Genomic DNA, 24,218 nt, shown 5'->3' with positions numbered 1-24,218 from the left:
TTCCCGAAGCGATTGGAGTTATATCAAAAATTCAACAAATAAAAATTGATTTTCCAAGTGCAAAAGCATTAGGTTGGGCCAAAAAAAACGACTTTGGAATTTCGTTCCAATAAATTGGAAAAAGTTGCCATTTTCTATATGATTAGCGATGGTAAAAAAAATTTTTTGATTAAAAAACTTTTAAGGGTCCCGCAAACGCCTCAAAGTGCGCCAGTTTCGTCAAATTTCGCAAAAAAACGTCATAAAACGCCAATAAGACCTTCTAAATTACCACCAATCTTCCTCATATTTGATACGCGTATGAAGCAACTGGATGCGCAGCATATTAAAAAAATTTGATGAACATGGCTCCAATACCTTGTGAGATATTCATGTGGAGAAGATGTTTGAATATTGAAAATTTCAACCACTTGGTGGCGCTGTAGTTTTATACTTACTTTAGTAACTGGCGACACACTGAAGCTAGCGACACATTCAAGGTATCAATGGAAAGGTAATTAGCAAGGCTAAGCGATCATGTATTAAACTTGGCCAAACTAATATTTGATGACGTCACTATGACGTCAAATTATTTAAAATTGCCTTTCTGTAATTAATCAAATAAAATGTATTCAAAAAAAATATGGCTAATTGACGAATCACCTTTGCTAAATCTCAACGCTGGTGTCCATAGACTTGGATTTATTGGAAAGTATCCTCCATGTGGGAAAGAAGTCTTGCTTCAGTTCCATGGTTATCACACAATTAAGCAAGAAGAATCTAAAGGTACTTCCCCGAAACGAGAAGCAATAATTCTAGTTGTCGAAGATATTAAACAATGGTGGAAGAAAACAGGAATCGGTCTTAAAACCACAGATGCTATAACTTACATGGTCAAGAAGTTGACAGACCGGTATGAAAATTTGAAAAAATGCAAGCACAGAGAAGGAGAAGAAAGAGAAACAGAAAGAAATTTTTAGATGATCTGCAAGATACGCTATGGGTTGTTAAGAAAAACGTAGAAGACGATTTGAGAACGTCTACCAACCCTAAGAAAATGGAGGACTGGCATTATTTTGAAGCAATCCGGGGTAAAAATCGAAAAGCCACTTTGGGTTCTTTAAATATTCAAGAGCAAATAAAAATGAAAAGAAAGAAAACGAGACAAGATGAAGGTATAAAACGTAAACTTAAAGATGCTTTAGATACACCACTTCCGCAAGATTTGTTGCAATCCAGTACTTCTTCAGAAGAAAGTGGAGAAGATCTGGATCAAACCTATTTGGGGGATTTGTCGGCAAAAACAAGCAAGACAACGGAAACCAAGAAAAAGCAAGTTCTTACACCCCAAGTTTGCAGCCTGGCAGCCAAATATTCTTTGTCGAACAGGCAAGTGTTTGAAATGGTAAGTGCCGCGACGACAGAAAATAGTCTTAATAACAAAATTCTCTCTGTAAATACTGTACGCCGAAAGCGGATGAAATTTTCTACTGAAGGAGAAAGAAATCTCTTAGCTAATGAACTTGTTGCAGCTACTGATTTTTTCACACTTCACTGAGACGGGAAAATATTCAAAGCTCTCAATCACTGTGCTGACAAGGAGGAGCGAGTGGCCGTGCTACCAACCACTTCTGAGGGAGACGAGATATTACTCGGAATAATACCTGCGAAAAATGGACCTGCAGCTGAAGAGCACTCCAAAATTCTTAATCTGCTAATAGAAAAGGGCATAGAACTAAACAAAATAATCGCATGCGTATTTGACACTACCGCAGTTAATACTGGTGTAAAATTTGGCATTGTGAAACGCTTAGAAACTTCCTTATCTCATGCACAGTTGAAATTAGCCTGCCGACATCATGTTTACGAATTGCTTTATGGGGCAGCAAGTGAATGAAAAATACGGCTTAACATTATCGGTGAGCTTTATAGGTTCATTATAGGTTCATAAGACCACAGCGCCTTATGAACCACTTTTTAAGAAGCTGTGTTCTGCTTGGAATGATATTAATACAGGTGCACAAAATCTCGAACTCTTGGATAAGAAGAAACTTTCACGCACTTTATTCCGCCACATTGAAGAAGCTAAACAATTTTTGAAAAGTTGGTTGGAAAATGACACAGTGTTAAGGCATGATTATTTAGAAATGGCCCAACTTTGCTACGTGTATCTTGGTGGTATTCTTCCACGAAAATATATGCCATTTAAGCTGCGGGCACCGTCTGCCTACCATCATGCAAGATGGATGTCTAAAGTTCTCTACGTTATGAAGTTAGCAATGCTTAAGCTATATTTTGCCCATGACATAGACTCCGGAGTTTGACAACATTCTACAGCGTTTACTATGCGAAAGCGTGGCTAACATGTATGTTTGCTTCCAAAGCTCCCTCAAATGACTTGGCTTTCATCAAAGCACTAGAGGAAATCTGCAGTGCTAAAGGAATATTGCCCTATGAGTTTTTAAAGATTGTCCAACCTGCATATTAATAGTTATGATGATTTGTTTAAGGTTGGAATTGACATTGACTTTAATAAGCTAAATTATCAACCTTTGCTACTAAACGTAAATACTTCATTGGAAACTGCCTCTGACACCGAAATAGAAAGCGACTAGCCCTGAACTAATGTGTTGTTCTAGGAATGCGTCTGAAATTGCTTGCTCATGTCTAGCTCGATTGATTATAATCCTCTTGAATTTTTGCGTTCAAGTCAACCAGCCACGTTCATTTGCAATCCTAACGACAACTTTGATTTGTGTGAAACTCTAAGTCAAGATGGCACACTTAATCCTGAATGTAGAATCGATTTAAACGCATCGCTTGCTTCCTCTGGCAATACGTCAAACGAATTCGGGCGATTCGATGCTTTTTTCAATGACAGCAAGTACTGGGACACCAACTTATTAAACAATAACCTTGTTCTAAAAAAATTCGATGCTTTATTTTTATTACACATCAATATTAGAAGTCTACAAAAAAATATTGATAAACTGGTTAACTATTTATCTGAATTCAAACAACAACCTGATATCATTGCTATCACCGAAACGAAACTAACTAAAGATCAAATTTGCACCAATATTGGAATCAGCGGTTACGCTTTTATCCACTCTGATAGTTCAACCAAAGCTGGTGGAGTGGGTTTGTACATTAAGGACACTCTTGAATTTTCAATTTGCAAACAATTTGATCCAAACTTACCAAACTCTGAAAGTTTGTGGGTAAACGTAGAAACGGGAAATTACCACGTAACGATTGGTGTAACTTATCGTCACCCTGTGTACACTGTGCAAGATGTAGACAACTTTTGCGAAGCTCTATCAGATATTTTTCAAACTTTAACTTGTAAGAAAAGCCCATTTTATGTATTAGGTGATCTTAATATTGATTTGTGTCAAATATTAACAAACGATTCGTATCGCAGGTATGCAAATATGCTTTTAAGTTTCTCTTGCAAGTGCCTTATTAATCAACCTACTAGATTAACGCCGAACTCTAAAACATTACTTGATCATATTTATACGTCGGACATAAACAACCAGATGTTAAGTGGCATCCTTGTGAGTGATCTCTCTGATCATTTTCCTGTATTTACCCTGATACAGACTCCAATAAAAACAATGAATAATGACTATGTATACTATGTTCGTGACATGCATAACTTTAATCTTGAACTTTACATTGACGAATTAGACCGTAAACTCAATTATAATAATAATCTCAACGATCTTTCAGTGCATGAATGCTTTGATAAATTTGAAAGCATTTTCTCTGAAGTAGTAAACAATCATGCCCCTTACAGAAAAGCTACCCGTAAAGAAAAGCGCCTCAAGCTTAAACCGTGGATCAGTCGGGGACTGCTAAAATCAATTAAAACGAAAAATTCCATGTTTAAGCGTCTACATAAAAAATTTGAGCATGCAATGCATGAACGATATAAAACTTACCGTAATCTACTAAACCGTACTATCGAGGCTGCTAAACGTAAATATTATCACAACACCCTAACAGAAAACAAAAACGATTCCAACAAAATATGGAAAAGTATTTATGAATTATCCAGTATCAAAAAGAAAAAAACAACAATGCCCTCTAAAGTAATTACTACAAATGGCAAACCTCTGACGTCTCCAAAAGACATAGCAGAGGAACTAAACACTTTTTTTGTTAACATCGGGCCAAACATGGCAAAAACAATTAAACAATCAAAAGACCAGCGTAATATAACTTCGTCTCCAGACAGTGTCAAAAACTCTCTTTTTCTTGATCCCGCAAGTCCAGAAGAAATATATAAGTTAATCTCTAATTTGAAAGACAAAAAGTCAACAAGGAAATCTAACTGTGAAACTAAATTTATAAAATATGCCAGCCCTGTGATCTCTTTCTTCCTAAGTAAACTATTTAATTTGTGCGTCACTACTGGAGTGTTCCCTGATGCCTTAAAAATTGCTGAGGTTATTCCGGTTTATAAAAAAGGTGATCCTCATAATTCCACCAACTATCGACCAATATCACTGCTATCTCCATTTAGTAAAATATTTGAAAAGCTTCTTCACACTAGAATTTACACATATCTAGAAAAATTCCACCTTTTGAGTGCTCAACAATTTGGATTTCGTCAAAATACATCCACTGCAATGGCAATAAGCACGCTGTATGACGATCTGTTAAACAATGTGAACAAAAATTTCTATACCTGTTGCATATTCCTTGACTTGTCAAAGGCATTTGATACAGTTGACCACAACATACTGACAAATAAACTTCAACATTGCTACGGAATACGTGGCACTGCTCTTGAGCTGATGAAAAGTTATCTTACTAATCGATACCAATATACCAAAGTGTCTAATTCTGCTTCAAGCTTGCAAAAAATCCTTTGTGGAGTCCCTCAGGGTTCAACATTGGGACCCCTTCTCTTTCTAATGTATATTAACGATCTTCCTTTAATGTCTAAATTTTCTACCGTGCTTTTTGCGGATGACACATATCTAGCTTTACGTGGTGAAGACTTGGAATCTTTACAAACAGAAACCAATACTGAACTACAAAAAATTGATGCTTGGCTACGAAGAAACAAACTCTCTTTAAACTACTCTAAAACAAGCTACATTTTAATAAACAAAGTACCTAAGCGTACTGTTGAAACTAATTTCAGGTTGTGTATAAACCAAACAGTGATTGAAAGAATGAAAACAGTTAAGTACCTGGGAATCCATGTCGATGAAAATCTAACCTGGTCCTCACACATTAAACATTTGTCGCTGCAGTTGGCTCGATATTCCGGAATTTTTTATCGCCTTCGTAACTATGTGTTAGAGGAAACATTGCTTATGTTATATTATAGTCTAGTATATAGTCGTGTTCAATACGGTATTACTATATGGGGTACTGCAGGTAAAACACTAATCAAGGAAGTTGACGTAAGACACAATAATATTATTCGCGCAATCACTAGAAGTACAAAATTCAGTCACGTCACTAGCTTATACAAATCTTTGAATATTTTACAACGTGAAGATATTTACAAACTCGAAATTGCAAAATTTATGCATAAAGTTTCCAATAATAATCTACCGCCTGTATTGCAAGATCGTTTTATAAAACTTGATAATATTCACTCGCACAACACTCGACAACTAAATAAAATGAAGTATTTTCTTCCACAAATAAACAAATCCGTGGCACACAATCTTTTGACACATCGGGGTACTAAATTGTGGAGTGAATTGGATGAATGTATTAAAAGCAAACACCTAGCTTTGTTTAAAAAACTTTATAAAATTACCTTGTTAAGTTCTTATTAAATCGTTAAAATCGTTCAGTTAAATTATTTTATCTCATGTAACCTCGTATTTGTGTTCTTAAACGATATGATTCATTATATGCTCATGTTTTCCCAGCTGGTCTTGATTCAATATTCTACAAAACCTTATATATACAATTCGATTTCGAAGCTACTGTTCCATCCATCATTATATTTTATTGATACAGTTATAATGTCTGATGCTGCAATGTAAGATGACTGATGACAGGCAGCACCTTGACTGGTTAACCGCAAGGTTGTTCGGTGCTGCCAGACCTTTCTATTGCCATATTTTGATTTGTATGTAATTGTGTTTCTTTATATCGAGTCGTATTAGAAAGGCAAATAAACAATATCTCTCTCTCTCTCTCTCTCTCTCTAGATAAGATTCAAGATCACACTTGGTACTTGAGTGAACGGCTGGTAGGTCTTGCTCTTTTCGATACATCAGTGGATAACTCAACCAAAGAAGCAATGCGCTCAGCTTTGTTGAAATACAAAGGAAAACCTCTTCAAAAAAGTCAGGAGATGCCACAATGCTCTTTATTCTCCAATAAGCAATTGAAAGATTTTGTTGGGGCCGACACATATAGACTTTTTGATCTTCTACATTTCCTTGAAGAGTTGCTAAAACTGTCAGCGTTTAAATGGCCTGAATCACCAGACTATCAATATACCGTATCTGTTGTCAAGAATCTGTCAGTGGTAAATGATTGTGCCGAAAGAGCACTTGGCATGGCAACATCTCTTCATGGTCCTACAAATCCATAAAATGAAAAGCAGCTACAAGCAACATATAAAGTGATTGATGCAGTTAGAAAATTCCAACGATCTGCAGCTACTGCATTTGAACGAGTAACCAAAAAAACTTTGGCTGATTTCTTGACTTATAGTGTTGTGCATTAGTATCAATTACTGTCTGCATAAGTGTATAATTACAAACCACGTACTTCCGATTACCTGCATCCAAAAAAAAATGTTACTTTAAACTGGGAAGAAAATATCACTAATTAAAAGTTGTACTTTAAGAATTCGATATAGCCTACTGTAAAAGACAAATGAATCGTTCATATAAACTCAATTTCCAATATATTATGTCATAATGACGTCATCAAACATTATCATGACCAAGTTCAATACACAATCACTTAGCCGTGCTAATTACCTTTCCATTGATACCTTGTATATGTCGGTAGCTTCAGTGTGCCACCAGTTATTAAAGGAAATATAAAATTATAGCGCCACCATGTGGTTAAAATTTTCAAAACTTTAAACGTGAATATCTCACTAAGTATTTGAGCCATGTTAATCAATGTTTTTGACATGTTGTGTATCAAGTTGCTCCATATATTTGTCAAGTATAAGAACGATTGGCGATAATTTAGATGGTATAATTGGCGTTTTAAGTCATTTTTTTGCGAAATTTAACAAAATTGTAGCACTTTGGGGCGTTTGCGGGACCCTAAAAACTTCTTTATTCAAAAAAAAAATTTTTCCATCGTTAACCATATAGAAAATGGCAACTTTTACCAATTTATTGAAGCGATTGAAAGATAAATTTGAAAAACGCCCAATTTTGGCCCACCCTAAAAAGCATGTTTGTAAAATTTTTTAGATTTTACTTAGTACCGTACTGTAAATGTTCTACCGTAGCATAGTTGTCAATGACCTTGCAATTTTTTCTTTCTGTAACGGACAATCGTTCCCCAAATCAAACGTCACATAAAACCGTTATGGTCTACTGAACCTGGTGTCTTACGTCATGGAAATTGCTAAAAAATGAGCCAAGATTGTACAATGTACAATTCCCTCGTAACACTTGTAAAACATTGCACAATCCTTTTCAACACCTGTGGAAATTGCTTCACAATGTTTATCACTGTTACGTCACAGAAGCTGGTTACGTGCATTTGAAATAGCCTATTTCAAGTCAGTTTCGTCATTTTAGAATATTGTCGTTTGAAAGGTTGGTCGAATATTAAAACTGTTTTGCTTGTGCTTATCAACTAGACGAAATTTCCGTCTTTTATCCTAGTAAATTGTATTGTGGTGACAAGTTTTAGTGGCGTACCGCGTTGCTCCTCATTTTCGACAACCTGTGGCTATTTCTTCTTGAAATACAATTCGTGAAAAGACGTTTTCAGAAGAGTATTTTTTCGGTGTCATCGCATACAGACGAAAGGATCCGGGAATTTTATGTTACAACTTTCCCACGAAGATATTATGGTTTTCCGCTGTGACCACTTTCATACCATCAAAGTAATTTTTAAGAGATATAAATCGTCACAGCAATTGTATTTCTAAATTCAAGGCATGTAACTTAGGTGGTCTATTTTAGGCATAGATGAATATGGCGGACAATGTCGGATATGGTTGTACTTGTAACACAAGCATTACAACCATATTCAGACCACCTTTCTACGCTGCTTTCTGCACAAAAGCTCAGTTGGTTAGCATGTGATTTCTGGAACCAAGAAGCTTCAAGATCAAACGGCGCTGGTTCGACTTTTGGTATCGGGGTGTGCGCTTGAGCAACGCATGTTAAGGATTGCTCTCCATTCAGCGGCATCTAATTCTAATGGATGGAATAATTCCCCTGCAACAAGACTTCAACAATCGGAAACTTCACTCTGTCAATCTAGGTGACCGGGCCTGCGTCAGTGATTCAAAGCATGCATGATTACAAGTATGCGAAACTGCCAGAATTAAGCTCTGCAAGAAGCTTTTCCAGTTCGAGGATAAAGATTCAATCAATCAATCGCTAGGAAATAGTATTTCCAGTAGTGTGGTAAATTTGTAACTTATTTAACTCGTGCAAAAGAGCACTGCGCTGCTTGTAGGTTTACGCTCAATCAGTGCTCCGCGTTTGTGCCTTCAGCGCTTTGCCTTCCTTTCTTAGTTCTACAAAGCTAGCGTTCTATGGTGTTGTCAGTCCTTGTAGCCCAACTACTAGTTTTAGCTGACTTAACTTAATTCTTGAGCGGCTGCCAGATTAGCTTGCAAGTTATTTAGTTTTGTGTGGCGCCCGAGAGCTAATTTTCTCTGACGCAACGCGCGTCACTGTGACATCATGTCGTATTCCAGAATCTTCCTTCCCAATCAACAAATACCACGTACTTTCGGAATGCAGTCTTGTAATTAATCTTTGCATTGTGCCTGAATTGCAGAACCACTGTATTGCAGCGACTAGTGGATCCACCGTTGTATTACGTTAGATGATCGCATGTAGAATTGGCAATGCCTGTGGATGCGCCTCTCCAATTTAAACTAGAGTTCTTTTTAAGCAACTGCAACCATGATCCTTCACGAGACTGCTATACTAGACGTTACTAGACGAGACTGCAATATTAGACTTTACTATACTTCACTATACTGTTCGAGACGATTCGAGGATTATTCAACTCAGACTCGCTATTATTCTACTTGTAATCAAGGTGCAGTCGTAAACGAAGTTTCTTTTCCCCAAAGTTGAAGTTCTTTTTGTTGTGATGAAGTTCCTAATGTAGTACGCCAGCATGCTAGTATTTCGGTGCACGGTCGATTGGTCGACAGACATTTGGTCGACAGGACAATTGGTCGACAAGACAGTTGGTCTACAGGACGTTAGGTCGACGACGATTCATTTTAGGGTTAGGGTTAGGGCTAGAGTTAGAGTTAGGTTAGGGTTAAGGTTAGTTAACTAACCCTAACCCTAAAATGAATCGTTCTGTCGACCTAACGTCCTGTCGACCAACTGTCTTGTCGACCAATTGTCTGTCGACCAATTGTCCTGTCGACCAACTGACCGGGTACCAGTATTTCGGTAGTGGGATTGTCAATAGTTCGGTGTCTTCTTTTTGCTATGTTTGGATTTCTGTTCTTCTGGAACTAGTGGTCAAGTTAATAAACAACGCAGTCTTAAAGAATTCTATCTTGTGTCAAGTATTATTCCGTCAAGCCAGTCAAAAGATAAGACAGCGAAGAAGACTATCGTGTCCTGGTCATTCCTCGCCAGTTCTGATCTCGGTTCTGCCCAGGAATGTCGCCGTCAGCACGGACGGCTGCATATGAGCGCGCGTGCTAACTACTGCGTCCGCTACATATTTATTGTGACCCCGACGTGATTCTGGATTAGCGTGAAACTTACATTGGATTATATTGGATTACTTTCCTGTGGAGTATTGTACGATTCTCTTCACCGGACGCTTAAACAACGACTGCGACAACTATCATCACTGTTGTGTCCTGTTTAAGTTCGAGTTGGACCCTGGACTCAAGTTAAGTGTTAATTTACAATGTCTATATACTATTTTTATGCTATTTTGTCGGCCATAAGCCTTTTAATCTCCCTCGTCGTTGTCGTCCTTGGTCGTCGCCTTACTCGTGGCTCGCGATCGGGGCGTCTTGAAGCAGCGATGACAATGTGTTTCGCCCCCGTCCAGACGACTCCCTTCAGACACTGGATTGTGGTGTCTGCAGGCATCCCAGGCCCTATGGCATGTCGTTGCCGAGGTTCTTTGAGACGGACGTACCCCTCTGGATCGAGTTAGTCGAAAGCTTCTTTAGAAATAGGGCCATTGATGATACTGACGAACGATATGACTTAGTTATACAGGCACTCAACGAGCAGCAATTGCATAGGGTCGCCGACGCCGTAGTCGACCTTGACGGTTGTGCCGACCCCTATGCCATGCTTAAACGAGCCCTCCTGCCCGAGTTTGGTCTCACTGAGGGAGACCGTGTGAGTGCCTTGTTCCACAGAACTCCTCTCGGAGCCGAAAGGCCATCGACTCATTTAGCTAAAATAAGACGACTTTTGGGTAGTGCCGCTAGAGAAAATACATCCTTTGTTAGATTTTCAACAGGTCTTTGAAAAGCCTGCCTTTCGTTTTACTGCATTACTCCCGTTGATTTGTGTATTCGCCACCTAGCGTCGTTTCCCCTTCATTGTTATCGCTGATTTGCAAATGACAACACTCACCACGAGATTGTCTATGGAACTTTCGAGACGTTTTCGGTTTTGCTGCTAGTTTGCCAGCTAGCCGAACTTGTTAGTTACTGTAGTTTGTGACTGAAAGTTGATTGATTGATGTTTATGCTTTGTTAGCTGCTTCTCTGTTATGTATTTCTACAGGACTTAAGTTTGACAACTGCTATGGTAATACTTACTTGCGTGTAGGCTGAATTCCATATTTGCAGCTTGCTATCTCTCAAAGTTCAACTTACTGGTGAGCGTACTTGGGATGTAATAATGTTTTGTATAACTGAATGTTGACTTTCTACCGTAAACAAACGTAACGTATCTCTGATGTGCCTAAATTGTTGTTAGGCTAATACTTCAAAGTTAAATATTGCAGAGTCAATCACTATAGAATCCTTTGCGTACAAGTGCATAATTTGGCATTACTGATCCGGTCATACTACCGGTATGTTTGTTATTCTGAATTGTATGATCAATTGATTTGTGTCGTGAATTGTGGATTCATGTTCACTACTGAATTATTGACCAATAATTTGTCAGCCTAATGGAAATTAATTCTCGTAAACCGATCTTAACTAGGCCAAGTGAATTGCCACGTTTCTTTGTTTTTTAATGATTATTGGCCTAGCGTTATGGTTGTACGGTACGGTAGCCTACGTAATAATTGTGAAAGGTAGCATCGCGAATTTATTTATTCAGTGCGTCATTGGCCAACCTGTGGAACTTGTGTAGGCTACCGTACAGTGGATTGAGAACTGTTTGTCAACAAATTTGGTACGTTTATCAGTTCGACTGTTGTGCTTGCTGAATTGTGACTAGTGTCTTATGTTGTGTTATTTCTTGACAGAAAAACCGCATAAACTTCATTGCTGCGAAGCAGTCATTGGAAACCGAGTGATTTCTTCAAGTTGGCGTGCTTTAACAGTGCTCAGTCCTGCCGGGTGGATTAGGAAAATCGTGATGTCACCGGCGCAATTAACTACCACACCTGTTGTGTTCGCGTCGCACACAACATCCTTGTTGCGTGAATTGTTTCTGGGCAAATTGCCGACTGACGTTAGGCGCATTCTAGCCGCGCATGCGGGTGATGATTTGGAGACGTTGGCGCGCCGAGCGGATGAAATAGTTAAAATTTCAAGCGGCGATGATGCCGTTGTACAGGGTTCACGCAGTCTTTCCTCGCAGGCAGACATTAATCAATCTTTGGATAGGCGTGTTTCCGCATTGTTTGAGTCTGTACAGTCATTCGATCGCAGGATGAACTCTTCCGGTAGTGAGATTTCTGGGAGTTTCAGGACGCCTGACTTTCGGGCGTCCTCCTCTCTCGCCGCTCGGAGGCCCACACCCTCACGGGACAATCTTCGAGGTCGCCCCTCACTCTGTTTCTATCAAGATAGGTTTGGTCCTAGGACCCGTTGCTGCGCCCCTTCTTGCAACTGGGAAGGAGCAAAAAACGTGTCGAGTCCCACTTCAGCAGAGCGGGCGAAGTGGGGACCATCAACTTAAACTCCGCCGCGATCCTTCGGCTCTATGACCCGCACACGAATCTAACTTTTCTTATTGATACTGGTAGTAGTCTAAGTATACTTCCTTGCCATTCCTTTAATGGTGCTAAATCCTCTAGTGTTCTTACAGCTGTCAAACGGCTCGCCCATTCAGGTGTTCGGCAGCGCGCGCAAGCGGCTCTCACTTGGCCTACCCGTCGAATTTGAATGGACTTATAAGCTCACTGATCTATCTGTACCCATAATAAGCATAGACTTTTTGTTACATTTTGGCCTGTCCATTGATATTCCTAATAGGCGCCTGATTATGCCGAATCGTGATAACTATGTTAATCGTGTGCGACACACCGCACTCTCTAGCGTACTGAAAGGCAAGGACTCCAATGTTGCCGAGCTAGGCGCTTACGCATTCTTAAACGTCGAGTTCCCGAAAGTTCTTGCTCTGGAAAACTATCATCGTCCGTCTAAACATGAAACGTGCCATCATATTCTCACTTCTGGTCCTCCCACAGCGTCGCGCGTGCGCAGGTTATCACCCAAAAAGTTAATACATCTGCGCGAGGAGATACAGCACCTTTTAGATCTGGGTGTCATTCGTCCTTCCAATTCTCCCTGGGCCTCTCCTGTCCACATGGTCCCAAAAGGGGACACAGGTCGCTACCGCATCACGGGGGACTATAGAAATCTCAACCGTCAGACCCGGCGCGACACTTATCCGCTACCCTTCCTGCATGACTTCGTCGACGCGTTGCATGGCTCTACTATCTTCTAGTCTGGATTTGTTCAAGTCTTACCATCAAATTCGTGTCGCCGAGCGGGACATTCCAAAAACTGCCATCGTTACGCCCATTGGCGGCTTCGAATTCTGTAAATTAAGTATGGGTCTGTAATGCTAGCCAAACGTTTCAACGCTTCATGAACGAGGTTTTGCGTGGGTTGAACTTCGTGTTTTGTTATGTCGATGATGTGTTAATCTTTTCCAAAAATAAGGAAGAACATGTAATCCACCTGAGGGCAGTTTTTCGACGCTTGACTCACTACGGGCTCATTCTCAATAAGGGAAAATGTGTGTTTGGTGTTCCGAAGGTAAAATTCTTAGGTCATGAAGTCGACTCTGAAGGCATTCAACCCCTTTCTGGAAAGGTGGAAGCAATCCAGAAGTTCCAGCGCCCACTACAAGCAGGGCCGCTCAGGAGGTATCTTGGCATGGTGAACTTCTATCGTAAATTTATTCCTGACTGCGCACGGCTCTTGCAGCCGCTACACGGCATCTTAACTCCCAAGCTATCCGGTCAGAAACCGATACCTTGGACCGATGATGCAATTTCAGCCTTCGACAGGTCTAAGGAAGGCTTAAAGAGCATTTCACTGTTAGCGTATCCAGCCCCCGGCGCCGCGACCTCTCTCGTCGTGGATGCATCTTCCACTGCTGTCGGTGCCGTGGTCCAACAGGAAATCGATGGTAAACAGAAGCCCATTGCTTTTTTTTCCAAATGTCTGGATAATACTCAGAGACGCTATTCTACATTCGACCGTGAGTTATTAGCAATATACCTCACCTTAAGGCACTTCAGGTACTCCTGGAAGGTCGTAAGTTCGTAGAAAGAAAAACTCTGCCCGACCACGGGGTCTCCTTAATTTGCGACATCAGTACCGGGAGGTGTCGACCTTTAGTGCCCAAGTTGTACAGGTCCCTCGTGTTTCAAACGTTGCACAACTTGGCTCATCCGCGAATTAGAGCAACCCGCAATCTTGCAGCCGCACGGTTCGTCTGGCCGAAAATGAGGTCCGATTTACGGCAATGGTGTAGGGAATGCTTGCCCTGTCAGCAAACCAAAATAGGACGCCATAACGTTGCCCCACTACAACACTTTAACGCTCCTGGTGCTCGTTTCTCACATGTGCACGTCGATCTGGTAGGACCCCTTCCGAATTCAGGATGCTACGGTTACATCTTAACCGTCATCGATAGATTTACTCGCTGGCCGAAAGCCATACCCCTGCCAGAGATCAGCGCGAAGGTTTGTGCCAACGCATTCATACTGCATTGGGTCTCCAGGTTCGGAGCCCCTTGAGTAATTTCATCGGATCGTGGTAGGCAATTCACCTCTGTCCTTTGGCACGAGATGGCCACATTCTTGGGAAGTAAAATTGTGCACACCACGGCATACCACCCTGCGTCCAACGGTATCAATGAACGCTTCAACCGGAGTCTAAAAGTCTCTTTAAAAACTCAGCGCAACCCCGCTGCCTGGTGTAGTAATCTGGGTCTCGTTATGTTAGGACTGCGTTCTGCGCTGAAGGAAGACCTATCCTGTTCCGCCGCGCAAATGATTATGGGCACTTCACTAAGGCTTCCCGGCGAATTCTTCGATGCTCGTGAGGGGGAGGACATTCAACACTCACTGTATGCCCAGAACCTGTCATACTTCATGCAAACGCTTCGCTACACTCGCCCTAGGCATCCCAGCAAGCGAGCCACCTTTCTAGACGACGCCCTGCTATCATATACGCATGTGTTCGTCCGAACGGACAGAGTGTTGAGCAGCCTGCAACGGTCATACCAAGGACCGTATCTCATCTCAACCGCAGTGATAAGTACTTCACCCTGAGCATCAATGGCAGGGCTGACACGGTATCGATCGATAGACTTAAAGCCGCGGTGCTTCACCCCATAGTAGGAATAGAAAACTCGGAGGCGCTCTCGCCTCAGACTGGACCTAGTCTCACCGTAGAACATGAATATGCGCAATGCTCCGGGACTCCACTTGTGGACGTTGGCGAGCGTCATTGCAGTTCCGTCGTCTCCCGTGTCGGTAGGAACATCGTTGCGCCCGCATACTTGAAAGACTATGATTTATCTTAACCGGTTTGTCGTCCTGGGCACGACGTAAAACTGCATCCATCCATCCATTCCTTTCCTTAGTTAGCTTAGTCATCGTTCTCGTCAGTGGCGCCGCCAGACCTTCAACATTGGGGGGGCAAAATATTGACAGTGCAAGACAGTAGCATAGTCAAAAATTTTGAAAGGGGGGGTGTTGACAGCCAGCGGGCGAAGCCCGATAGCGTGTTCGCCGAAGGCGACACTTAGCGGCGGGGGGTCTGGGGGGCCTCCCCCAGAAAATTTTGAAAAATTACTTTCAGTTTGGTGCATTCTGAGAGCATTTTCAACAAAATTGTGGGTATGAGTATTTCTGTAAAATGGTGCTGTCCGGTGGCATAGCAAAAGGATAAGATCACGTTTTCTTCGGCATTTTTCGAAAATAAAGCTAAGTCTCTACGTTTTCTTGTTGCTAATTCCAGACTGAGATATTTGAATGTTTGGTATTGGAAAAACTCGCTCTTTTAATGCAATTTCGTTTAAAATTAGGCAAACTTTGTTTTAGAGACATAGGTTGATTGCTTTTTTTTTTGCGAGATTATTACAGTTTTATTATTTATCAATTTTCTCCTTGGTTGATCCAAATAGCGATCTTATTCCGGACTAACTTTTATGTTCTCAAGTCAACCCAAAGTTTAGAAAATGTAACGTCATAGAGGTCATACATCTTGATGAGTGTCAAACAAAAAGCTTTGAGAAAATGAAGTTACTTTAGGCTATTTCTGATATATTCAAGTTTTTTGTTTTTTTGTTTGTTTGTTTGTTTGTTTATCTTTATCCTGCATTGCGGGAAAGCGGACTTGAGCGCTATGCATCGGTGTACGCCTTCCAACATACACCTGACCCACGCTGCAGCCGACGGCAATGTCTGTTTCCGGTTGTCTACTCTACTTATGACTTAAATTTGGTACTACCCATTACTCGAAATCGATCACTGGGTAGAGGCAATTATCGTAAAGTTTCTTGCCTAGAGAAACAACAGCAAGTGCGGGTGGCTGGAGTCGAACATGCAGGCTTTCGACTGTGAGCCCAACGCGCTAACCACTCGGCCATTGGTTTTGTATAACGAATAGCCTAGCTGTTTAGATGTTAATCTAGATCGAACAAGCAATCTCAGCAGTTGCAGATGGCTTGCATCCTTGCACGGTTTGACGAAAAACTACATCATAGGCTACAACTTTTCTTGTAAACAATGTATTAACATCCGTAAATTCAATTTGAAAGATTGAAACCCCGAACCCCCCCTCCCTTGGCTACGCCACTGGTGCAAGACAGTGGTATATTATTTAATTTCTCTTGTTTTCTACCAGGGCTAGAAAAAATGTTTAGCTTACCGGGAATCTGTTTTTTAGAGAAAAAATTTCCCGCGGCTTACAATCACGATAATGAGAACCTTATATTTTACTGATCTCCGGAGCTGACGTAAACCTTAATAGTCATGTCGACATATTCTTAATGCCCCCTTATCGAAAATTGTTCTTTGTAATACCGCTTTGAAGGAGGATTACGACTATGAACAAAAGAATAAATTTTAAACTTCATTTTGAATTGAAAAGACATGACGTAGGCTACTAATGTCTTCCAACCTTAGTTATACATTACGTAACGTCTTGTAGGAATAAATTGAAAATCAGTATGATCACTCAAAATGAAAGCAATGGGACTACGAATCCTCACTAAACCAATCAATCAATGGTCTTGTTGCACTGAAGATGACAACCTTATATTTCACTGATCCCGGAGCTGACGTAAACCAGGCATATTCCTGTTGACTCAATGCAAACCCTTTGAAGGTTGGGGGGGGGGGCTGTCAATTTAAATTTTTTATATCAACAGTTGTATCTCTAAAACCACTGAGGCTGCGACTACGAGATTTCTTGACTTTTCCTAACTTTTATTTACCTTTATTGAGCTGAAATTTTGAGCGAATAAAGGTTATAAATTGAAGATATAAGGCATTTCTCAGCACATCCTCTGAAATATTTCATATTCTATTGTTCAAAATTTTCCCACCAGCTGGATGAAAGTAATTAATTTGGCCCATGTTTCGTTAATGCTAACTGTTTATGTAAAATTATGTAAAAAATTTTTAATCACAACATTGCAATGCATGTTCTTCATTACTCTACCAAAAAATAATGTGTAAACTCACGCTACAAATTACACTCATAAGTGACCTCAACATTTCAACGTATATGAGCAGTTCTAAAATTCACATAGTTTTAATTTTCGGATATGCTCAGCGTGAATAATTTTACAAAGTGAATCCCAAATTTTGAAACCGTGCCAAAATAACAGAGATATCACTCCTAAAGCATAAGAAAAATTGACAGCCCCCCCCCCAAACTGAGCAAGACTCCAGGAGCCCAACCTTCTAAGGGTTAAAAGTCATGTCGACTTATTCTTGATGCCCCCCTTATCGAAAATTGTTCTTTGTAGTACCGCTTTGAAGGTGGATTACGAATATGAACAAAAGAATAAATTTTAAACTTCATATCTGTATTGAAAATACATGACGTTATGTCTTCCAACCTTATCACATTTTTTTCATTACGTAATATTTACCACCACCAAACCACTTTTGACGATCGAATTTGTTAATTTATTATTCGGTAAAATGTTTAGATGATGTCACGTCATTACGCTGATTTGAGATATAATTTCATTCATGACGTCGTATGGAGAAAAACTTTTACAAGTTTTATACTCTGCTGGGATTAAAGAAGAAACATAAATGATAAATATTGGAGAAATTGAGTCTCCTTTACAACTTAAGAATCGAACAACTCAAAACTGCTGAAACAAAACGTTTTGTTTAAGTGAAAGAATCACTGCAAGCAACCAATGCCAAAATGCGCTCGGAAGAAGTCATGGGAGTGTGAGGTATCAAAATTTTAACAGGTTGTTATTTTTCTACATCAATGTGACGTTAGTTAAAACTTTAAAAAGTCTATATCTTTGCTTCTGTAGAAAATCTTTTAATCTACTGTACAATTTAGTCATCAATGTTTTCCATACTTTTTTTAAAGAGAGAGCTTTTACCTCCCCCCCCCCCTTGCAACTTGAGTTGACTTACTTGAGGTTGGGATCCAAATATTAAAAAAAATATATATTAATATGTATTAATGAAAAAAAAAAAAGATGATGCCCAAAACATTGGGGGGGCAGCTGCCCCGCCTGCCCCCCCCCTGCCGGCGCCACTGGTTCTCGTATATAGTTATCAAATTAATTACAGTAGCTCTCCGTTCTGAGCACGACGTGAAACTGTATTCATTCATTCCATCTTTCTTTAGCTAATCATCGTTCTTGCACACGGTCATCGAATGAATTACAGTAGCTCTCAACCATTTCTTAGTCCTGGGTAAGACTTGAAACTGCATACATTTCCTCAGTTAATCACTCCCTCGTTTAGCAGTCCCCTGATCTGTAGTTGTCTTTAGGAGCTTTAGGAGTTGTGTCTTTAGGAGCTGCGCTTCCCTCGTACAGGCGTGCGATGCAGTACACTTCCTTTACCTTGTTATAATCCTTGTCTGACCATTGGTCATCCGTAGGAGTCGTTTGTTCACGTAGCACCTTGTTATCCTTGTAGCCACTGCTGTTAGGAACTTGCTTGTTGTGGTATCATAGATAGGCCTATAAGTCGACATGCTGCTTGCGACTAGCTTGCCCGTCGCTTTCTGCCTTTTTGGGCTTGTTCTGCCACCGCTTCCGTTACTCAGTTGTCCTAGATATAAGCCGACATGCTGCTTGCGACTAGCTTGCCTGTCGCTTTCTGCCCTATAGGCATTGTCCTGCTTTTGTTGCCCAGCTGTCATAGATATAAGCCGGCATGTTGCTTGCGACTAGCTTGCCCGTCGCTTTCTGCCCTACTGGCCTTGTTTCGTCACAGCTGCTCGCATTCATCTGTCCACCGCTTCCTGCCCTGTTGGACCGGTTCCACGTTCAGCCGCTTCGCATAGCTATCATGCTTTCAGTATATTTATCTTTCAGTTTCTATGTTTGCAGATTGTCATGAGGCTAGGCACTTCAAGCCTCGTCGCTTCCCCCGGTCGTCTGCTGGCACTACAGTCCTGGTCTGGTTTCATTTAAACGTTTGTCCGTTTTTTTCACCTTCCCCGTTTAGTTAGAATTCCCGTCTTGCTGTCATGACGCTTTACTCTCGCGCCGCGGGTTGTGGCAGTTCGTGCGACTGCTTCGCACGGTCCTTATTCGGACTGTCCCTCCGTTTTGTAGAGAGAGTGCGCTTTGTGCCCTCTGACATGCTTCATCAAATTTCACAATTTAAGCTTCGCGTACTGCATTTAGACATTATCTGTTTCCGCAGTATTAACCTATAATAACCGTAGTGATTGGATCGTCATTGCGTAGCGTGTAGATTGTGTTTCCCATTGTCTATAATTGGAACCTCCCACATTTCTTGTGCTGTTTAGGAATCATCGTGGCCGGATGTCCGCTGCACGAGACCTCTGCTTCGACCGACCGTCAGAGCCGACCAGCCGCTCTTTTAGGACAGAGGGACTGATAGCGCTCGCGCCGTGCGGAGGGGATTCGACCCCGTTCTTGTTTTCAATGCATACCGTGTTATCGATTTAATTTAGTCTTCACCCTGTTATATATATACATACTGTGGCTTGTACTTGCACGTTTCTTCCGCCTCACATGTTTTGCTTCACGCACCTTCATCAGAAGCCAAACGGTTCGCCCGGTATTATTTCTTTTTTTCTTATTTTCAGAACTGCGTTATGGATGTATCAATTTTAAGTTTATTAAAGCCAGAGATTCATAGTGTAGGGATGACCAACTCGGTTGGATATCTGACAAGCAGAGTGTGAAAGTGTTTCCAAATATTTTTAAATTTTTAGAAAAACTAATTTAGGCGAGTTGACGATTCCTTACTATGAATCCCTGATTAAAGCCTAATTAATGCTTGTTTTTCTTGAGCTTGTTATGGTCAGTTCAAGTAGCCTATTCTCTCGCAAGCGCTTGTATTCTTGCAATGATCTTGATGAGCAACACATTTCTGGACAGCTCTCCATTCAGCGTCACCTATTGTATAGAATAAACCAAAGTCCGCTTCGTTAGCTCAGTGGTTAAGTGTCCGACCCAAGATCAAGCGGCGCTGGTACGGCTCACGAGGTTTGCCCTTGAGCTACGCATATCAGGACAGCTATCCATTGAGCGGCATCTAGTGGATTGATGCGGTGGGACGGCGCAACTGATAAGGCGTTGGCTTTCCAATTATCCAAACCTGGTTCGACTCCCGGCTTCGGTTGGTTGTTGAAAACACCGATCACCTCTACCTAGGGTGTAATGAATTGGGTGGTCATAATTGCTGCAGGAAAGGTAGCCGAGAGAAAGGAACTGGCCACCCTACTCTCCTTAGTGCCGAAGGCTTAGTACAATGAGAACCTTATCTTCTCATACCCAACACTTGAATCAAGTATGGGACCACCTTTACCTTTACCTTGGTGGATTGAATAATTCTCCGGCAACAACACTTGAAGAACTATATCGGAAAGATGGTTCTGCTATTTTGCATTCATCAAATTCTGGCATTGATTGATTGATTGATTGATTGATTGATTTTATTTCGTTGTAGGTAAATATAATACAATAAATACAGCAATAAAAAAGGAATTTCCAGCAACGGGAATCTGCGAAGAGACCATGGGTCTTCGAGTCAAGCAGATACCCCAGATTCTAATAGAAGTTCTAAAATTGCGATAAGAATAATTCAATAACGAAAATTGAGACAAGGTGTTAGAAGATGGTCATAGAGAAATATATTTAGTAGTCTATCGGTAGCATAAAGGTAATACAAAATTAATCGTGCTAATATTTGGCGATGAGTGAGTATTTGTGTTGTTTTTTAAAAGAATAAAATGACAATTTACGCAAGCTCGTTGGTAAGGAGTTCCAGACTTTCACTCCGGCATATTTAATGCTGCGCTGGAGTCGGGATGAGGCGTAACGTGGGTCAAAATAACAATCATTGGAAGAGTGTCTAGTAAGTCGTGCATTATACATGAGTTTGGTTTTTTCAAAGTAGTGTGCGAAAGGCAGAGGCAATACATCCGTATCAAATTTAAACATGAATTTAGCAATTTCATGTTCGTACAAATCTTTAAGCTTGAGTATGTTAAGTTTCTTATAGAAAGGTGTGACATGATCAGACCACCTGCCACCTGCTACTATTCTGACAGCCTTATTTTGTAAGGTGCTAAGCTTGTTCATTTGTGTCTTGCAGCATGAACCCCAAATCGTTATCCCATATACGATATGAGAATGTACCAGTGCGTAGTATAATTGTAATAATGTTTTGTTTGGAAGAATGTATTTGAGTTTCGACAATATCCCTACAGATATAGAAAGTTTCTTGTGGAGCATATTAATATGAGGTTCAAAATTTAGACCATTGTCAAAAATAATGCCAAGGTATTTGGCAAACTTAACTTGTTCGATCTGAACACAATTATAAAGTACATTGATATCTTCTGGGTAGCTGCATTTTTTAGGAGGGATTACAATGACATTTGATTTGGAAGGATTGATAACTAATTTATTGGCATTAATCCAGTTCTTGATGTTAAGTAATTCAGACGATATTTCCTTTTCTAAGTAGGTTAGATTAGGAGCGTTAATTACCAGGCAGGTATCGTCTGCGAAAAGTCTTGGAACAGAAGACGTGCAGTTTGGTAAGTCGTTTACGTACAATAAAAACAGTAATGGACCCAGCGTTGAACCCTGAGGTACACCGTGTGTTATGCATCTCTGTTCAGATTCCTGTTCATTAATCGCGACATACTGCATTCTGTCTTTTAGGTAGGAGGAGAATAATTCGTTTGCTGTACCTCGGATTCCATAGTGGTTGAGTTTGTATAGTAGAATGGGATGGTATACTGTGTCAAAGGCTTTTTTGAGATCCAAGAGAACCAAACCTGTGTACAGGTTGCCTTTTACGTGTTCATAGGTGGCACTAATAATATCAATAGCGGCATATGAAGTAGAGGAGCCAGACCGAAATCCAAATTGCGTAGGAGCAAGGACAGAATGTTTGTCTAGAAAGGAAGAGACCCTTTTATATATGAGCTTTTCCAAAATTTTTTCGAAAGACGATAAAAGGGAGATAGGTCTATAATTATTTACCTCAAGTTTGTCTCCAGATTTGAAGACGGGTACAACTTTGGCAAGTTTAAATGTATCAGGGAAAATACCGAACTGAAAGGAATAGTTAATAAGATTTGAGAAGGGCAGGGCAATAATCACGGAGGCGATCTGTATGAAATATGCTGAAATGTCATCGTAGCCAGTTGCTTTGTTGGGTTTTAGAGCTCGGATTTCTTTGAGTACCTCATCGCCAGTCGTTGGTTCAAGAAAAATAGAAGAAGGAACGTGGTTTGTAAGGTAGGATGTGAAGTTGTTATCGTTGGCAAGCGGAACGCTGTCAGAGATCTCTTTTCCAACGTTGCAGAAGAATTTATTGAATTGGTTCGCCATTTCGATGGGTTTGTTTGATGACACTCCATCAATATTAATGGAATTGATTGTTTGCTTTGATTTTTGTTTATTTGGCAGCAGTGAGTTAATGACTTCCCATACTTTACGTGGGGAAGATTTGTTCAGTTCAATTTCCGAATGTATATAATTTTGCTTGGAAATGTATTTCAATTTAGTGAGCTTATTTGCGTATTTTTTGTACTCTAGCCTGTCTGTTTGATTCCCTTTCAGGTAGTGCGATTGGTACATTTTTTGCTTATTTTTAATTGAAGTAAACAACCCACTGGTAATCCACGGCTTCCTTTTTAACTTGCACATTTTCCTTGACATTTTTTTCAGTGGAGCGTATTTGTCAATTGCGTTTTTTAAAATCTGTAATAGTTCGCTATATTTATAATCCAGTTCCTGAGGTTGTAATGATTTAATACCCAACAGAAACGTGCCTAGTTGGGAGTTCAAGTCCTCAATGAAGGAAGCCGAATCAAGGTTACGCTTGTCTCTGTAGAAACGAGGTTTGTGTTGATGCGAGTTGTCAACATGGGAAATTATACAAAAAGTAGGGTAGTGATCAGAGATGTCAGACTTAATTATTCCAGGTAATACGGAATGAGAAACATCGTTCGATAAAATGTGATCAATTAGTGTTGACGATTTATCAGTAACTCTTGTTGGCTGAGTAATTATAGGGCAAGTACCATTGCTGTTTAGCATATTTAGATAATTTGTGACCGGTGAAGGGAGAACGTCGTTTAAAATATTGATATTGAAATCACCTAATATATAGTAGGTTTGATTCATTTTGTTTAAGTTACTTAGCACACTGTCCAGCGCATCAACAAAACGTTGGATATTGGTGTTTGGGTGACGGTATACTACGCCAATTTTCATGTTAGCGCTTGTTGTGGTGTTACTTATATTATTTTTGCATTTTGCATTTGCACAACAATGTTTTCATGTGTGTTATCGGCTTAGACACACATGAAAAGTCTAAACCTGGTAGGCTATAAAATGAACACAATTGACACTATATGTGAATAATGAACCCATCAGCAGGGTATGTTATGGAATGGAAGAAGTTTTTTTCCATCTTGAGATTTTCTTCCATGCCATTTCCATTCCATTTTCCATTTCATCTTCCTTTCCATCTTTCCCTCCATCTTATCTCAAAATTTGCTTCCATTTGCACATGTTGCAATTTCTGCATTGTAGCCCTACAATGTAGGCTACATGCCACAAGCAAACCCACTGATATAGTGTAGGTAGGATAAACCTAAACAAAAAACTTAACAGCAGTCATTTTCTGAAGATTACGTACAGTCTGGTCTTATTAGAAGTTAGAACTAGAAGACCTGCAGTAGGTTATATCTGTGGTCTTGTTCGGTGCAACTTCAACAATTGTGATACAGGAGAGCAGCGAGACTGCGAGAGCATGCGTTAGAGTGGCTGTTTTACGTGTTCTGTTGGTTCATGTGAAACATCAAAGGCCTGCTGAGAGAGTTTATAAGTTCTGGCTCAGGCTGTCTTCTAGGCTTTCCACGACTCCGTGAAGTGGAGAACCGCCAGGTCGTCCGCTTATGCGTGTTCCGCGAA

At 40.4% G+C, this 24,218-nt stretch overlaps 2 protein-coding genes across 2 annotated transcripts; one reads left to right on the top strand and one right to left on the bottom strand.

The window, feature by feature from the left end:
* The first annotated feature begins 10,262 nt into the window (after nt 1-10,262).
* On the top strand, nt 10,263-12,251 carry LOC145783091 (uncharacterized). Its single transcript, XM_082594902.1, has 2 exons — nt 10,263-10,584; nt 11,740-12,251. Exons 1-2 carry the CDS (start codon nt 10,263-10,265, stop codon nt 12,249-12,251), a joined length of 834 nt encoding a protein of 277 aa, XP_082451028.1.
* Nucleotides 12,252-18,539: 6,288 nt separating this feature from the next.
* On the bottom strand, nt 18,540-23,339 carry LOC145782912 (uncharacterized). Its single transcript, XM_082594699.1, has 2 exons — nt 21,777-23,339; nt 18,540-18,740 (listed from the first exon to the last, which is right to left on the bottom strand). Exons 1-2 carry the CDS (start codon nt 23,337-23,339, stop codon nt 18,540-18,542), a joined length of 1,764 nt encoding a protein of 587 aa, XP_082450825.1.
* Nucleotides 23,340-24,218: the final 879 nt, after the last annotated feature.

Source organism: Aplidium turbinatum, chromosome 1, assembly GCF_918807975.1.
Source record: "Aplidium turbinatum chromosome 1, kaAplTurb1.1, whole genome shotgun sequence".
In the NCBI taxonomy this organism is placed as follows: Eukaryota; Metazoa; Chordata; class Ascidiacea; order Aplousobranchia; family Polyclinidae; genus Aplidium; species Aplidium turbinatum.
The sequence above is the reverse complement of the archived record's forward strand: the minus strand, read 5'-3'. Positions and strand labels throughout refer to the sequence as shown.

Bases quoted from the DNA above. Each gene is read 5' to 3' on its own strand.
- LOC145782912 (XM_082594699.1), bottom strand. From the start codon at position 23,339: ATGCTAAACAGCAATGGTACTTGCCCTATAATTACTCAGCCAACAAGA. The intron at 18,741-21,776 runs GTAATTAACGCT...TACCACAACAAG, and splicing joins TCGCAGACGATACCTGCCTG to CAAGTTCCTAACAGCAGTGG.
- LOC145783091 (XM_082594902.1), top strand. From the start codon at position 10,263: ATGTCGTTGCCGAGGTTCTTTGAGACGGACGTACCCCTCTGGATCGAG. The intron at 10,585-11,739 runs GTAGTGCCGCTA...CCACACCTGTTG, and splicing joins TAAAATAAGACGACTTTTGG to TGTTCGCGTCGCACACAACA.